This window comes from Pipra filicauda, unplaced genomic scaffold (genome assembly GCF_003945595.2).
Source record: "Pipra filicauda isolate LSUMZ 115617 unplaced genomic scaffold, ASM394559v2 scaffold19_size4547281_pilon, whole genome shotgun sequence".
NCBI classification, from domain to species: Eukaryota; Metazoa; Chordata; class Aves; order Passeriformes; family Pipridae; genus Pipra; species Pipra filicauda.
In genome coordinates, this window is record NW_024104309.1 from 1,595,244 (window position 1) to 1,612,713 (window position 17,470).

The 17,470-nt window shown below is 55.7% G+C and overlaps 1 protein-coding gene across 2 annotated transcripts in view; it reads right to left on the reverse strand.

Moving 5' to 3' along the window:
* SSBP3 (single stranded DNA binding protein 3) overlaps positions 1-16,230 on the reverse strand; it is a 55,705-nt gene extending 39,475 nt beyond the window's left edge. The window contains exons 1-4 of one of the 2 annotated variants that reach the window (XM_027748751.2): positions 16,043-16,230; positions 15,855-15,927; positions 15,598-15,659; positions 14,892-14,976 (exon numbers count right to left, since the gene is read on the reverse strand). In XM_027748751.2, coding sequence (XP_027604552.1) covers positions 14,892-14,976; positions 15,598-15,659; positions 15,855-15,927; positions 16,043-16,098 — 276 coding nt within the window. In that variant the 5' untranslated portion in view covers positions 16,099-16,230. The remainder of the gene's footprint in view (positions 1-14,891; positions 14,977-15,597; positions 15,660-15,854; positions 15,928-16,042) is intronic. The other variant, XM_027748752.2, reaches the window with a different exon arrangement.
* Positions 16,231-17,470: the final 1,240 nt, after the last annotated feature.

Sequence of the window (17,470 nt, forward strand, 5' to 3'; positions counted from 1 at the left end):
AGCCTGGCTACAGAGGAAGTCGTGTGGGAACCCAGAGGTGCTCCCATAGCAAACCCACAAATAAACATGTTTCTTTGTTTTTAAAGACGGTATATAATTTTTCCTTACTGGGGAAGGATTTTTCCTTTGATATCCCCTCTGGGAGGACCAGATGTATCATGCTGAGCTGCTCTTGGGACAGTGATCACCTGAGGTCCCCATGAGATGCACCCTACGTTACAGAGTACCCTGTTGCCAGCACGTGCTTCCAACTCAGGCAGCCAGCGAAGCTGCAGATGCCTAAAACACTCCAAAAACTGGCCATTCCCTTCCACATGACTCATCCTACCCCACGACCATCTTCATGCTGGGGATGACCTGCAGAGGAAGGGGCTGCATATCCTCCTGATGATATGCATGGGACACCTCCAAGCATCACCAGCTGGGGCTCAAGCAACCCAGCCTGGACTTCAAATCAACCTAGAGGACCCCAAGGCCCCAAGTGGGAGGAATATGGGGTGGGGGGGAACCCTATCTTTACCCCAGCAAACATTGCCCCCCCGTTCCCGCAAGGCTGTGCCGGCTCCAGCCGCTCCCGCGATCCAAGCGGAGCAGATGGCACACGCAACACTTACGGCTTCGCTTTCCAGCCGCCATCGCAGAGCTGCTTCTCAGCAGGGCGGAGGCGGGGGGGGGAGATTTTTTTTTTTAATATATTTTCCCTGGGAATTTTGATTTTCTTTAAAAAAAAAAAAAAACAAACAACAAAAACGTATAATCCTGTACTCAAGACCCAGGAGCCTCTGTGTCTCTGCAGAAGGATAGTGCGTGCCGGCTGATTGGCAGCCTGTCCGTCTGTCCATGCCTGGGGAACCGGCTGACCGTCTGAAATCCCCGCCGAGAGGGACAAATCCTGGAAAACCTCACAAAGCAGAGATTGGGGGGAATAAAAAAAAAGAAAGGATGAAGCGATCAAAAACAGGGCTTTCTAGGGATTCTGCTGGCTCGCCTGGATTTCCTCTACCTATTTATGGCTCACTGAGGGGCAACTTTTGCCTCTGCTACCCTGACAGGGTAGGCAGGAAATTCAGAGAAGCATGACCTGAGTAGAAGAGACCCAGAGGGAAAGCTGAGCCATTCCAGCTCCCTGGGACTTTGGTCTTCCTCTCTCTGCTAGATAAGATGGAGCAAGGGAGATGCTGTCCAACCCAGGGTGATGACAGGCTCAAGGGGCATTCACCAGCTTGGGGACCAGACCTGAGGTCCAATGTGACTACAAGGAATGGTCTTCTCATCCTGCACTGATGGTTCAAACCAGGTTTTCTGCTTCCCAGTGGAAGCCAACACCTTGAATGAGGCTGGGAAACCATAAATCTGGGCATCGCAGACACCAGATTGCTTTCAGCAGCCGCGCTCTGCACAGAGCTCGGCGATAAGTAACAAAAAAGTCTGCGCTTTGCACCTCTGATTTCTTGTCTGGGGATGCATAAAACCTGGAGATGACAGATCAGCACCTCGATCCAAGAGCATCCTCTTGTGCTCGCTCTGCCGGAGAGGCGGATAAACAAAGGCAGCTCTCCCCGGCGTCCACAGGCAGCTGCCACCACCGCCGTGCAATAGTGGGAGGGGGAAAAAACAAAAGAGGTCTGCACGCTGGGATCTGCGGGAATGGGATGCCTCTGGCGCTATCCGAGCCCTTTTATTCCACTGGTACCCAGAGGGAGCTTGGCCCCAGCCCCTTGGACACCTCCCTTCCCCCGGAGTCTCCTTGCCCAGCCACCCTGGCTGGATGCCAAGGGCAGTGCCATACGCTGTAACCACTCAGCATCCAGCAAGAAGGAAAACATCCTGGTTTTGGGCACAGAGAGTGGTTTGACCATCGTGGCAAAGAGCTCAGTGATGATTTGGACCAGGATGCTGACGGGTGTTGATGGGTGTGACCAACATCCATGCAAATCCCACATGGGACTGTGCAGGCAGAAGAGTTTCAGTGCCCATCCAACAGTGCACAGAGATTTAGGGAGGTCAAATATTTGGCAGGGAAGTTTTCTGATGCAGCTTCTTAATTTAGACAGCCCCACCGCTGGCAAGGACTAGCGGGTGGTCACTACAGCAAGGGAAAAGGGAGAGAGCTGAGAAATGCCAACTTGAGGATGTTCCCAAGAAAAAAAGAAAAGAGAAGGTGGCCATGGCTACAGCACCAAAACACCCAGATCTTGGTCCATCCATCCATGGGCATATGCTTATCGTGCTCAGCTGGCCCAGTGAGCTCAGAGCAGCCTAAAGCAGCTGGGATAACACTGCCATGCTCCTCCCAAACCCACCAATCTTCCCCAAAATGCTGGCTGGATGCTGCATCTCAGCTCCATCACCTTTTCCAACTACTGTGAACTCGTGCTACCCTGTTCATGACCCATCAGTTTGTTTGAGCCTCACTGATGAGCTTCACCCCAACAGTGCAGCACAGACTCCGAAATCTAGGTTTTCCAAGTGCCAACTAGTGCAACTCTAGCTCTTGGGGCCACACAGATTATTTTACCAGGTCACCACGGCAAATCCTTTGGAAAGAGGGAAGGCAAGGCAGGAAACCATCTTGACAACCCCGAAGTCGAATAATTATCACCTGGGCTGCGGGAAGCCCTCTCCCCCTCCCTGGGCAAGAGGTCCAGGACCCACCAGCACCCAGGGAGGGGAATATGGTGCTGGCCCCCACCCCCCCAGGCTTTGCCAAGGAATGCCGGGGGCGGCAGTGGGGGGAGCAGCAGCGGTGGCGGCGCTGGGAAGGGAACCAGCTGGAGAGCCGCAGCCTCATGAAATAATGAAATGCCAAACCAACCCCTGCATCTTCCACAGTCTCTCAGGTCACCTACCAGATTAGGAGGCCTGTTGCTAAGGCAACCATATCTTGCAAGTGCTAGCTGAACTTCCCCATCGGTTTTAACCCTTTAAGGAGCAAAAGAAACCCCTAAGAAATATATATAAAAATAAAATAAAAGGGTAATGCTGATGATGCAACCGGCAGGAGACCAGCGGAGGCAAAGGGGGGGCAGCTGGGAAAGGGAAAGCAAAGGGAAGGAGCCCCAGCAGCCACCTCCTGTGCGATGCACGCCGTGCTGGCTCCCTTCCAGGTGGGTAATAAAATTATTCGGCATCCGCACACGCACGCAAGACCCAGCAAACTTTCGATGTGCCTGGCACAGCAGCAGGGGGATGGACAAAAAAAAAAAAAAAAAGGCAAAAAAAAAAAAAGGCAACAAAAAGTGAGGTTATGCATATGAAATGAGGGCAAACAAAGCAAAAATGGAACTTTTTTTTTTCCCCTTTCCTTTTTTTCTCGTGGCCTCGCAGACGCCGGGCAAGCCCTGATGCCTCGGCAAGCAGCCGGCAGCCCGGCGCCGCACGGGAGGGGACAGATGGCCGGCGCTACGCCCGGCAGCGACGCTGGGACGGAGGCGATGGGCACCCGTGGCCACCCCGCCAGTTTTGCTGCAATCCATGGCCAGGAGCAGCCAGAACGGGGATATAAGACTTGTGCTCTGCGATCGTAAAATAAAATAATAAAAACAGCCCTTTCACCGCCCAGGGATCATGTCCCAGCGGGGTGATGGAGACCACGGTCCCCTCCTCTGGGAGGATAAAACCCCATTCTGAATGCACACAAGCAGGGAGCCCTAAATCTTGCAGCTTGCTGGGATAATGGGGAAGCCTGCGAGCAATAAGGGAATTAAAAAAAAAACACCAAAAAACAACAAAAACCAAGGCAGTTCACAGGCAGCACAAGGGAAAAAAAAAAAAAAAAAAAAGGAGAGAGAGGAGAAAGAGGCATGGAAAGGAGGAGAAAATGTGGAGCGGCATAAATCAGGCGCACGGGGGGAGCCGGGGAGCACGTGCTGCGTTCCAAGCGCACAGGCAGCACACGCGGCCGGTTCCTGCCTGGCAGGGTGAGCACGGGGAAGCAACTGGCCTCATGCCCCAGGGAAAGGGGCTCCCAACCCCTCGTGGTGCTAATTCGGTATGAGGTATTGGCTCTGCTACCCAGCATACCATCGTTCCCATGTTAAAATCTCTTTGGGAAAGAAAAAGCCTCTGCTGGCACTGCTGCAAAAGATACCCAATGGCAAAAATTATGGGGATCCGTCTTTTTGCATCCTTCTTCCCACCCTCGGGTCAGGGTGGGGACAGCAGGTATGACAATTCCTGCTAAATTCCCCTCAAAGGAAGACAGCAAAATGGAAACTCCCAAAGCTGCCTTCTTCCCACCAGCCTGCTCCAAATGCATAATAAAGAGAGGGGCAAGGGTCTCAAGGGTCTGTGCAAACACAGCCCCACTTTGCTGTGGGGCTGAGACCACCATGCCGAGGGGCTGCTGGCATTACTGTCCAGCTCCGGTCCTGCCCTCCGACCTCACCCCCATGCCAGCACTCCTACACCTTGCCAACTGGCTGGCAAGAGAAACTTAATTAGCCATGTCCATCAACCCCAAACATCTGTAACAAGCAATATTTACAACCAGAAATAAAGAGGAGTGACCTTCGCAGTGTTGAAAGACAGTTGGGTTCTTGTATTACAACGGCGGGGACAGGCAAAATTCATTATCTCTAATAGCCGTCCTTATAACCAGATTAAACACAAAGGCAGCAATTCCATATTCCCTGACCTGCCACTGTCCCCATCCCGGGGAAGAGGGGAACTTCCCTCTGCCACAGCACTGCACATTCAGCTGATGTTTATGCATGTGGTCATCTCCATCCCTCCTACCGGGGAAGGACAATACTCTGGCTCGTCCCACCCCAAGGGCTGAGACACCCAGCTGGAGTCACATTCCTCCTGGTCCTTCTCCAGGCAGCTCTGGGGAGATGCTCAGCTCCTCTCTGAACATCCTGGGGGTAGCAAGGTTAAGCTCCCTGCTACACCAAGGATGCTGTGCTGGTACTCGGAGCCAGTGCTGGAGACGTTTGCTCACAGGATGCAAAGGAAAGGCACCCAGTTTCCAGCACACAACCAAACAGAGCCCAACGCTCCAGAAATAACCATCATCACATCCCCATGCATAGACATTCCTGAGTACGAGGGTTTTTGTCCTGAAGACACAGCCAAGGCTTTCCCCTCTGGCTGTGAGATACTCGCGGTGCCAATCACCAGCCGGGGAGCAAGAGCCTGTTATTTTCATCAGAGGATGTTCTCTGTGGAGACCTTCAGCTTCCAGCCAAGAGAAACAAGCCACTGGAGAGAACCTGAGCCTCCTAATGGCTTTTCCTTCACTAGCCCTGGCTCCAGCAGCAGTGTGAGGGCAGTTCCTTCTCCAGAAGATGAGCACCAGCGGGGCCAGCTGATTTCTCCAGTGTTCAGCAGCAACAAGTCAAACTGCTTGGAAAACACTTAAGGTGGGGGAGAAGCTTCAAATGGACCACGCGGACGATGCATCATGCTGGAGCAACAGTAAAAGTTAAAATTAATTAGCTGGCAGGATGACAAAGAAGCCATTGTGCAGCACGGTGGAGCAATCCAAGTACAAAGGCTTTATATAAGTCATGTTGAAAACTCCTTGATGACTGCAGGTAAGGACAGACAAGCTGTCAGGATGTGCCACGACACCCTGAAGGGCTCTAGGACAAGCAAGTACATCTGCTTTTAACGATGAAACGAGCCCTGGGATCCTCAGCCTGAAGTTTCTCTCCAGTGGAGACGGACAAAGGTGTGAAGCACTTGGGTGTTACTGTCACTGCGATGCCCAGGATAAAACAAAACCATCTGGTTTGGGGTTTCCATGGGGGCTTGAGCTGGGCTGAAAGCACCCATGTGCAACACAGAGCAGTTGCTTGCTTGTGAGTGCCCACCTTCATCCCCAGCCATATCCCACAGAGCACACCCCCACCAAAAGCCCCCCTGATGAGACCAAGAGTTTCAAAGCGTGGCTCTCCCTGCTCCAAACCAACACCGACAGGGTGTGCTCTGGAGGAGGACCTACCTCCTTGTTCAACATTTTGCAGAGAAAGACCCCAACAGCCAAAGGATTTCCAGCACCAACAGGCAGAGCCAGGTTCTGCTCCTCAGGGATGAGTGGGCACTCTCCCAGAGCCACAGGGACACAGGAGCACAGCTGAAGCTGCAATGGAGAGTCACCCCAAGCTGCTACCAGCCATGACCCCCCCCACACCATCCCACAGGCAGCTGGGCAGGGGGAGGCTGGGTGTGATTTACACCCCACCAGCTGCACAGCTCTCCAGCAGAAAGGAGCTAGGGGGGAGAGAAGCACCTCTCCCTCCTCCTCGCTGCACACATCACTCCCGGGCAGGGGGACGTGGAGGCTCAAGCAGCTCCTGCACCACAGGCTGCCCTTAATCCAATGGGACTCCCTCCAAATATAGGAATGAGCACCCAGTGAGTGCCAGAAGAGCAGGAGGGCAAGGAGGATGCTCTGCTGGACTTTGGCAGGGAGGGGAGCCCAGCGTGACACAGCACCCTTATCTGCTCACCCCAAACCAGGGCGCTTCAAGGAAGCGCCCTGCCCCCTTCCTCAGCCTGCCCTGCCTTTCACTTTAAAAAAAGAGGCAAAAAACACAACCTGAAACAACCAGGCTCCCAACTGCTCCCCAGCCCAGAGGCTGAGCTGCAAAGCACTGCTTGAGGCAGGAAGCAGCTCCCCACCTGTCTGGGGACAAAGCTGAGCACTGCCAGCTGCCCATAGGCTGACACAGGGCCATTTCCCATCTGACATTTGCCAGAAATAAAAAAGCCAAGTCAAGGCTTGGGACACCCTCACAGCAAGGCTGTTTTGGAAGAAAGGGGATGCCAGCTTGCCACTTGCCTTGGTGGGCACCAGTTGGTGCTGGACCAGGTGCCCTGGCTGTGATGGGAGCTGCACAGGTGAGAGCTGGGGCTGGAGGCAGGCACAGAAGAAAATCCAGGTAGGAGGGACTGCCTGTGGACTGTTGTGCCTGCTGGGAATACCATGGGATGCCAGCATCTCAGCTGTGTCGGGCAGGTTGTGCTCACCAGCAAGTTAGAGTCACTGCAGTGCATCCCCTGCTTTGGTTTGTAGCCAAAAAATTCCAATTATAGGTGCTAGCTCAGCCCTGTGAGATTGTAAAAAGCCAGCCCAAATCCAGGGAAAACAGAAAGGAAACTCCCCCACCTCAGACCCTGTTTGAGGCAGGCAGGAGGGGAGGCGGGAGCTCATTTTCACTACAGAAAGCCGCCGCACCCCAGGAGGAGAGGCACCAGATCAAATGTTCAAGGGTTGATGCAGAAACATTAAGAAAAAAAAATTAAAAAGAAAATGTTAGCTTAAGACACAGCCAGAGGTCTTCCTTTGGACTTTATCTTAAGGCAGCAGGCTGCAGCCTCACACACGGACAGACGGATGGACCCCACAGCCTCCCACCCGGCCCGGGGAATGCAGAGGTGGAAATCACCTTGTTAAAAAACACTAGTTGTGGTGGCACTGGCCATGAAGGGGGAAGAATAAAAGCACTGCTCTGTCCCATCACCCCAAATACAGTCACATGCACCTCTATATACATATGTATATCCTAATTCTGCATATTGTGTAGATATAATTGCATATATATACAAACACTTTTTTTTTCTCCTTAATTCTGATATTAACAGCCACCATGCATGCAGCATTACACTCGTGCAGGAGTTGTTTCTCCTATTATCCAAAAAGAGATACAAATTAAACGTACAAATCTAAGACAAAAGAAAAGCTGGCTTTACCACATGGAGCTGTGCCCTATCCATTTCCAAACCTTACTCAAGTCCCCCAGGTGCCCCTCTCACCCTGGCCAGCACAGTAGATTGGTGACACTGCTATGGGGATAGGAGAAGGGATGTGGCAGTGGGAAGATGGGCAGCCGGGTGGTCCCACGACCCACGGGAAGTGGCACCCACAAGCAGCCACCCCATATTTTGGAAATTCCCCCCTTGACTGCACAGCTGTAGCTTTGAACTCAGCTCCTGGCACCTGTGTGGCCATGAGCAGGAGTTTCGAGAGAAGAAAAAACCTAAACCCCAAACCAAGGCGGAGGTGAGGTATTTGTTTACTTCCAAAGAGACATTTTCGCTCCCTGCCAGCCTGGAGGAAAGCACTGCCCTGCCGAGACCCCAGCCCTGGGGTGACCCCCCAGGGATCTGCAGGGTGAGGACTCGGAAGGAAAAGATGATGGGAAATAAGGGGGAAAGTGCTCAGGGCTGAGTAGAAGCTTCAGTGGGACTCAGTAAGCCTCCCCGACCCATGAGTGGGATGCTGGTAAGGTGGGCATGTGATGCTCATGAGGATACAGCCCGCTCCGTGGTTCCCGTGCGCAGGGCAGGCCAGATCCCCAGTACGAGCCGGGCTGGACGTGAGCTGCTCCGGGTGCTGCACCGCTCTCCCTCTGTTCATAAGGAAAACCAGGAGAAAACGTGGCTGCAGCAGCTCCCCCCTAAAGCATCCCCCCACCAGCGAGAGCTTCGCACAGCCGGGTGCCATTTCGGTGGTGCCAGCTCTGCCACGGGGGCGTGAGCGGTGAGAGAGGAGGAACAGCCAGAGCCCCCCGCCCGCTCCCCGGACCAGCTCTGGCAGCTGTTTCCAATAGAACCAGGGACAGCTTTACAAAAGAAAAATAGGGAACAAAAGGTAGGAGAAAATCCAAGTTTCCAAGGTAAGGAAGGAAATGATCAGGAGAACAGGAAAGTCTCACTTGTACCCAACACACGGCGTCCTGACCTAACACCTCCCCGCTGCCCGCTGCTGCTGGACAGGAGAACCTCCCCCCCCCCGTGCCGGCCAACCTCCCAGGCCAACCTCCCAGGCCCAGCACAGCTTGGCACGGCAGACCCTCGTCCTCTTTGTTCCTCCGAAGGGACCCCAGAACACCGGGGAGGGCAGGGCTGTGAGCTTTGTGCTCTCCCGGAGCCCAGCAGCTGCCGGAGGCGGCCGCCCCCCCCGCAGCCCCCCGCGCCGGCAGCGGGTCCCCTCGCCGGCCTCACCGCGCTCGCCCACGTGGCCGCCGGGGCAAACAATGGGATGGCGCGGGCTGCTGCGCTCGCCAGCAAGGCCTTCCTCCTCCTCCTCCTCCTCCTCCCGGCTTTGCCTGCCACTGGAAGCTGGCCCCTCTCAAGCACCAGGCGGGCGGGGGGGGGGGGGAGGGGGGAAGGGAATTAAAAAAATAATACAAAAACCGCACAGAAAATAAAAAATACTCAAATCTGCCTCTCTGCTGCAAATGGACTTGTGCAAGGTGAGGACGCGCTGACACACACACACGGAGATGGGCGATGGGGTGGCAGAGCAGAACCTCCATGGGCAGCACCCAGACACTCACCCCAGCACCCATCTGTACAGGGAGTCCCCACCCGTGACACAAATCCCCACCTGTCCTCCCATCCACGGGCAGGATTGAGGAAATCCTTTCTCTCCTCTCATCTCACTCCCAGCTTTTTTTGGAGAAGCCCCTCCCGGATTGGAGCCAGAGAAACTTTGCATCTTTGCACCATTTGTTGATATAAAATCCATCCCCTGCCTTACTTTTGCAGAGGCACTCAGGGTGGGGTGTGGGGGGGAACGTCTGTTTCCATTTGAAACCGTCAAAATTAGCATTCAGTAATTAAAAATCACACCCTTTCTCTTAATAACCTAACCAGCATGATACAATCAGGTTGTGCCAACTCTTTAATCTAATTGACTAATTACAGATTTTAATTTAGTCAGTTACTGAACAACTGTTGACAATTTGTTTTCATTAGGGACAGAACAGGATAAATATTTAGGCTCCCCAGTCAAAGACTAAGACATAAGCTCTGGGCTCTGACCTCCAGTTTCACAACGGCAGCTTCTCCATCAGCATCACCCATGGAAAGGTGCTGCTCTGAAATGCCCTGGTCCTGCCAGTGGGCAGCAGGAAGTGGCAGAGGAGGCTGGTCTGTTGTGACAGCCAAAATTGTGTAAAATATAAAATTAAGCTAATCCAGCTTTGCATGGTACTCCAGCAAGAGCAGGGTTTAAGGGACACCCAGGCTCACTGGTACCCTGAACTGGGAGGGAAGCCTGAGCCCAGCCATACCAGGAGACAGAATATCTGGATTTATTTATTTTTGTTGTAATTTTTTTTTAAAGTGATGTGGAGTTTTGCAGCTGTTCCTGGCAGCCTGCCACTCCTGAAGGAAACTCCTCTCCTCTGGTTACCTACCAGGGAGCCCTGTCTCTGCAGAGCAGAGCTGGATGGAGCCCAGACAGAGCTGGAAACAGGACAGACCTGTGTGTGCTGCTGGCTGAGCCATGTGCCCAAGGCTCAGGCAATGCCTCTGGGGGCTCATGGGGACCACATAAAGCTGTTCCCAACCCCTGTCCCTGCATTGTGCCAAACCTGCCCCAAAAACATCTGCTCTCCTAGGCAACATGTTTTCACTACACTGGCTGCACACCGCAGAAGGAGCTCTCATGGACCACCACCACCACAGATGTACTCGTGGATCCCAACACTAACACTTGCTGGTCCCGCTCCACACAGCCATGGGTGCCTCGAGCCAGGGTCTCACAGCCTTCACTGGTCCTGAAGCAAAAAGAGAACCTCACAAGGGAGGTCCACCAAACCCCTCATCCATGAAGAGCATCTCCTCCCACACAGCCATCTCACCTGCCAAGGTGTCACACCATGAGATGGCCACACAGACCCTGGAGAGCAGAAGTTGATGTGACAATAAAGTGCTGCCACATAAACACCGTATTTTGGGCAAACACCAAGCTGGGCACACAGAGTTTGCCCACTGTCGGCCAAATGTAGATACAATGCTCTACCAACCTCAGGCAAGACTCACATTGGGATATTTTTAACCACAACCACCACATGAAAGCTCCCTGGCAGCCCAGGTACACCCAGGCAGTGATGCTGGGACAGGGTGCCCGTCCCACAGCCGGCTGAGGTGTGATGAGCAGATCCAGCAGAAAAGGACCATCTCCCATGCTCCCAAAGCGTGGCTGGAAGGGCACCTACATCAGGGGAAACAACTGGGTTTAGGGTTCAAACTCTAGTGCTTGGGGGACATCCCCCAGTCTGTACTGCCAGCAGGCCAAAACCCTTCCAGATCCCTTGGGTTTTATCTCATTCCCCACTGAGCAGTTTTGCACGCTAACACCAGCAAGCCTGGATACTCCATCCATCCATCCATCTCCAAGCGGTTCAGAAACCTCTCACTGAGATCTCAATCCAAGGAGAGCTGTTTCAGGTGGGGGAAAAAGGGAGGAGCCCTGGTTGTGCTCAACCAGGATGGGAGGACATGAGCCCCACACACATCATCTTTTCCCATATCAACTACCACCTTTCCAGCAGCATCTCCCCCCACTACTGCAGAGAATCCTTCCAGACCTTAGTTAGAAAGAACTGCAGCAGCTTTCCAAAGTTAAAAACAAAAATAAATAAATCAATGCTTCGCATTAATGGCAAGTTGAAGCCACAGCTCCGCAGATCTTGTGCTGCAAAGTAAACAGCATTTCAAATGCTCCCAAGTGCAGGTTCTTCTCAGGAGAAAACAGGGGGGAACAGAGGAAGGGAAAGATGAAGTCAAAGTCTTTGTCAGCCAAAGCCTACCCTGATTTTTCTCTCCTGCGCGTTGACACTCTGAGCTGGCCGTGCAGGCAGAGCAATACCACAAAAAGTATGTAGCAACAGTCAACTAGATTTAAGTTCATTTTCTGTAGCTCGAGGCCAAAATCGACTGAAGTGGTTCTGGTGATCAAGTTTTCTGCAATTCCCCTTTCTATGTATTAGCTCTTTGACAGAAATTCACTGCGGTATTTAAACTGGCAGTCATCACCGCTAACTCAAATTGTATTGGCTTTCACGGTGTTGAAATGCTCAACTGCGACCAGCCATCGGCCAATTCCCAGATAAGGCGGCGGCTGAAATCCCCTGTCATGCCGAGCGATCCTGTTGCAAGCTCGCCGGCTCCGGGAGTGTGCCATAACGCTGGCATGCTCTCCATGGGGCTTTGCCCAGTGGAGGAGCCTAAAATCAATGGCTACAGGTTGAGTTTTAGGAGTTGATGGGTGTTTGTGGTGCTGTTAACTCGGATCAGCTCTTTTGATAGAGGTGGGGCAGGCTGACTAACAACCCTCCAATCAACACAACTCAATAGTTGTGTTAACAGACGCACAATCCTGCCAGACATCGAAGGATAGACAATCACAGGATTCCTCTCGCCTGTGCCAGGTGAATCCCCGCTCCCATCACTCTTCCCCCAACAAGCACCTTTCCACCGACTTCCAGCAGGCTTTTGTCCCAGCTTGGGAGAAAAACCTCAGGGGAAACGTAAAAACCAATATTCCTAAGAGATCACAAGAGCCCACGCCTTTCAAAGGTCCTCTCAAAAAAAGAGTGGTGGGATTTCTCCTTATTTTATTTTCTTGCTAAAGATTTAAATATTCAAAACTGGAGGGGGAAATTAGCAATTTGTCCTGCTGCTCCTAATAGTTTTCATACGGTTATGCTGGAAGATGAAGTGGAAATGATGCAGCATGCAAATCCCATCATTAGCACCCTGCTAACGAGGCCTGCCGATGCATCTCCCAGGCAAGTACCCCTACGCAGTGCTGGCTCTGGGACGGTGACATACCAAGACCCAACTGGCTCCCAGAGCATCCCCTCCTTCTGTCCTTAAGAGCACCATGGTAAATACACCATCTTTGCGTACATAGAACACCGTACTTTGTGCAAACACCAAGCTGGGCACACAGAGTTTGCCCATCCTTGGCCAAGTGTAGATACAACGCTCCACCAATCTGCGGCAAGACTTATATTGGGATATTTTTAAACACAACTACCACGTGAAGTGATTCATGACTCGCTGATCCAGCTCCATTTGGGGCTCATATCCCATTTCAGCTGCCATGCACCACTGATGGGTCGCTGGGTTTGGTGCTTGATAAAGACCAGCATTCCAGCCCCAGCAACCATCGGCAAGGCCGGCCACTATGCTCACCGGGACCAGCAGCCTGCCCTGGAAGCTGAAGGGAAACAAGGTTCTATTCACGCTCCCATGGTTATCGTTTGGTTCTTTGGTCAATATTTAAGTTTTGGCCAGGTAGGTCCCTCGCCCTGTAAAGTACACGCTGTGCCGGGAAAACACCGCTCCTCGGAGAGGGACTGTGCCGTGAGCATCCGCCACCGGCCACGCCAGGGAGGAGAAGCACAATCCCCGCCCTGTGGTCAAAACACGCCTGGGGAAACCAACCCAGTGCCGCCAAGCCAAGGCACAGGAGAGTGAAAATCTTCTTAGAAGTCTTTGCCGTAAAGCCCAAAAGGTAAAGCACTTGGGACTGTTACAAAACTGCATTACACCGAGAATTAAAAACAATCAGGATTGTGTCTATTTACTGTAAGCTTAAAGCAACGTGTATTAAAGAAGTTTATGCGAATCATCTAATGCACTCAGGCCTATTGTTAGAATTATTACCAAGCTAAAAAAAGATTAATTTCTCTAAATACACTAAATCCTCAGACATGATGAGGAGGCTGCTGTGAATGGAGCATTACCATGACTTGCTTGCTAATGTCATCTTCACCTGTGGCTTTGCTGCCCAAAGATCTACCTTTGCTTTGCTCCTGATGAGCCCGCAGTCCCATCCAGGCTCCCCAAACCCCCACAATTTGGCCCAAAACACCTAGAAAGAGAGCAGCTACTCACACAGAGCAAAGCACTGCTAGATCTGCTGCCGGTTGTCAGCTCTGACCCTCAGTTCAGAAGTTCACCATCTTAATCCGACCCAGTAAAAACAAGCAATGCAAAGAATGGCCATGGGGAGGGACGGACAGACGGACAAACCCCACCTAGCAAATACCCAGACCCACGTCCCCCATGACCCAGCAGGATGGGCAGAGAGGAAAGGCACCTCAGCAGCCAGCCAAGGCCCTCCAGCAGCCTGGCACTGCCTGCCCCAGGGCAACCAGGGCACCAGCCCGCAGGAATGCTGTGGAGGTCCCCGAGACACTCGCCTGGTGCTGCTCGCCAGCAAACTCTCACACATCCCAACCCAGGCATGTTGAGGCAACGAGAAACTTGGGAAGGGAGGAAAAATGGTTTCCATACCATAGTCTCCCTGGAGCAGACAAAACCAGCTCCTGCTACAAGGTTTAAACTCACTTGACTGGGGTCCAAGCCCACAGCCAGGTGACTAATCCTTTGATGCACATTCTTCCCGACGCTGCAGATGTGGGCGATGTGTGCAGGACGGGAGGAGGCAGCCCACCCATCGCCCCCTGGAGCAGACATGCCATGCACTCTTGCCAAGGAGTGTCTTTCTGGGAGACACCTCAGTTCCAGCATCCCACCCCAGAAGCATCATCCATCCCTGGTTCAGGCTATCACCTCTGCAGAGAACAACCCAAACCACAGAGAGCCAACACGCACAACAATCAACCAAGGGGGTCTGCAACCCCACCTACAACCAAGCCAACACCTCTACCTTGCTGGGATCAAAGGAGGACTCAGACAACCAAGAAGCCCCTAGCCTTGCCAAAGGCAGGGAGATATTAACTGGGGCATTCAACAGCAGTGTGGGGAATCCCCCTGCTCCTCCCCACCAAAATCCAACCCCCGCCCACCCTCTGAGGTGACCTCAGCATGAAACATCTCACCACTGAGGTGTCCTCAGCATGAATCCCACCATCGACCCCCTATAAACGCTTTGTTGTCCATTGCTAGGCAAAACTTCTTAATTCTACCACTACCCAAATGCCTTTAAGTGCTTAAGATAAGTATCTGAGCTCATTTACATAATTGCAACATTATGAAATACTGTTCAGTCAAATCAGAGCACTGCTGGTTAAAAAAACCCCATGGTTTTTGCCAGTCAGTTACGTTAGGTTGGCTCTCAGTGAGCCGGAGCTCCCCAACGCCATAATTACCGTGAGGATTAGAAACTTGTTACTCACGTAGTCATGAAAGGCTTTGGCTTCACTCGAATGTTCACAAGTGTCTCGCCTTTCGGGAGCTGCGCAGTACAGGTCCCAAAACACACTGCGTGGTGGAGAGAGCCAGGAGAGGAGCAGTTACTCATCAGAGACTGGGCACCCGGGTGGGGGGGTCAGAAGAGGTGAGCGGCTTCCCACCCCAAGGGACCCACGGCTGGGATGGGACCTCAGCCGGACCCAGCTGTGCATCTGAGTTCCACACCGCTCAGACCTGACCGTCAGCAAGTGGGATGATGGGTGTTCTAAGAGGCAAAAGCAGCCCGTAAGAGGTAACACCTTGAAGGGGTAACTCCTCGATGGGCAAACTCCCGTGGGACTTCAGGGACTTCTCCCACGCTCTCAGCAGTGCTGCCGCCCAGCCCTGCTCCCCCGGGCGCCCCAGCGGCACCGGCACAGCGCGGTCCCTGCGGCTGGCCCGGCAGCTCTCCGGCGGGAGCCCTGCCCGCCGCTCCCGCGGGGCCGGGGGTGGCTCCGCCGCGCCTCGACGCCCCGCGGGGAGCGGGAGCCGGGGCGGTTCGGGGCTCGCCGAGCCGCCGCTGTGCTGCTGACTCACGCCATCGCCGGGGCTGCACCCCGCGGGGCCCCGCGCCCCCGGCGAGCAGCCCCCCGCCCCCGCGGGCCGCTCCCACCCGCGACGGGGCACCCGCACCGGCCCCCCCGCACTTACCACCACCAGGAGTGCAGGAAGCCGGGGGGCTCGCCCAGCGTGATGTTCTTCTCCCACCGGATCTGCGGGAGAGAGGAAGGCGGGGGGGGGGGAAAGGTGGGTGGGTGGGTTGAGGGGGGTGGTGTGGGTGGGGGGTGGTCGCGGGTGGGCGTGGGCCCCCCACGCGCGGCGACCCCCCGGCGCCGCCGCCGCCCCGCGCAAGATGGAGGGCGGGCGTGCGGCGGCGCACAAAGGGCGCGGGGGGCGGCGGGGCTCACCTCGGACAGGAAGGTCTGCGCAGACTTCTGGGCGCCGACGTGCAGCAGGTACTCGTAGACGTACAGCGCCAGCCTGCAACAGCCGAGCGGCGGGTCGGGGGAGGAGGAGGAGGCGCCCCGCTCCCGCCCCGCACAAAGCCACCCCGCCGCCGCCCCGCTCCCCCCGCCGCCACCGCCGCCGCGCTTACTTCTCCCGCGCCTGCCCGTCCGAGGGCACCGCCGAGCCCTTCCCTTTGGCGAACATGGTCCGCGCCGAGCAGGATAGGGGCGGCCGCCGCGAGCCGCCGCCGCTACTGCTGCCGCCGCCGCCGGAGCCGCTGCGCCCGCCACCGAGGGAGCGCCGGGGGCTGTCAGAGCGCCGGCCGCCGCCGCGCCCCCATCGCCCCGCGCCCGCCGCCGCTCGCTGCGCCCAACGCGCCGCTGGCCGCGCACCCGAACGTGGCCGCACCGGGCGCCGCCCCCGCCGCCGACGGGCGCTCGCGCCCGCCAATCGCCTCCCGGCCGGGGCGGAGCCGCGCCGCGACACTCCCCGCTCCGGAGGCGGTGGGCGGCCTCCCGCGGCGGGGAGGGCGGGCGGCGCCGCGGTCCTAAAGTCCTCCTGGCTCGGCCCGCGGGCGGCACCGCTGCCCCAGCGCGGAGCGGCGCCGGGGCGCTTTAAGGCGGCGGGACGCGGCGCGCAGCGCGTGCTGATTGGTTGGGCGCCGCGGAGACCTCGGAAGGGGGGACTTGAAACCGCCCGTCGGGGGGCGAGGGGGGGAAGCGCCGGTGCGGCCGGGCGGGCGCTGCCGCTCCGCGGCGCCGGGCGGGACCCGCCGGGGCCGGGCGGGCCCGACCCGCCGGGAGGGGGCCGGGGGTTGGGCACGTCGCCTCGTCCCTCTCCGGCCCGGCCCCGGCGGGTCCCGCCCGGCGCCGCGCACCCCCAACCTCGCGCTGCGGGCGGTCACCTCGGGGCAGGCGCGCCCGGAGCCCTGAGCGGAGCCTCGGCTGCCAGGTCCGGTCACGGCTCCTGTCTGGTTCGCTGCCCTTAAAAGCCACCTCGGGACTGGGTGGTGCCCTGATTTGGGCGGGGGTTCCGCAGGGTGGGCTGTGGGGAGCCCTTCTGCCTCTGGCCGGGGGCTTGGCAAAGCCACGCTGTTGTCCTGAGGTACCCCTAATTTAGGAGTCAGAGCTTGGTGCCCCTCGCCCCACCAACATGTTTCTCCAGGAGCCCACCGAACCAACCGGTCTCGGGTGGCAGTGCCCACGGGAACAGATGTTGGAGCAGCACAAAAATAAAGGCTGCAAACATCTCTTTTCCCCCTGCCCCGGCCTCACCTCCGCCTCCAAAACGACTGCTGAATAAAATCCAGCAGGGACGGTGGCTGTGTGCTGGGTAGGGGTTGTGTGATGAATTACCCACTGCTAAAATCACGAGTTTACACTCAAAACATCGGAGATCTTGAGTCTGAGCAGGTCCATGTACTCCCTGCAAGGCTTGGGGCGGCGGCATGGGGAGCCGTGGGGCGTGGGGAGCCGTGGGGCGTGGGAGTGACTCCTGCGGTGGCGGCAGCGCTGTGGCGCCCGTGGGAATGTTCACGGCCACTGGGACCTGCCTGAGCAGGGCCAAACTCGCTCCA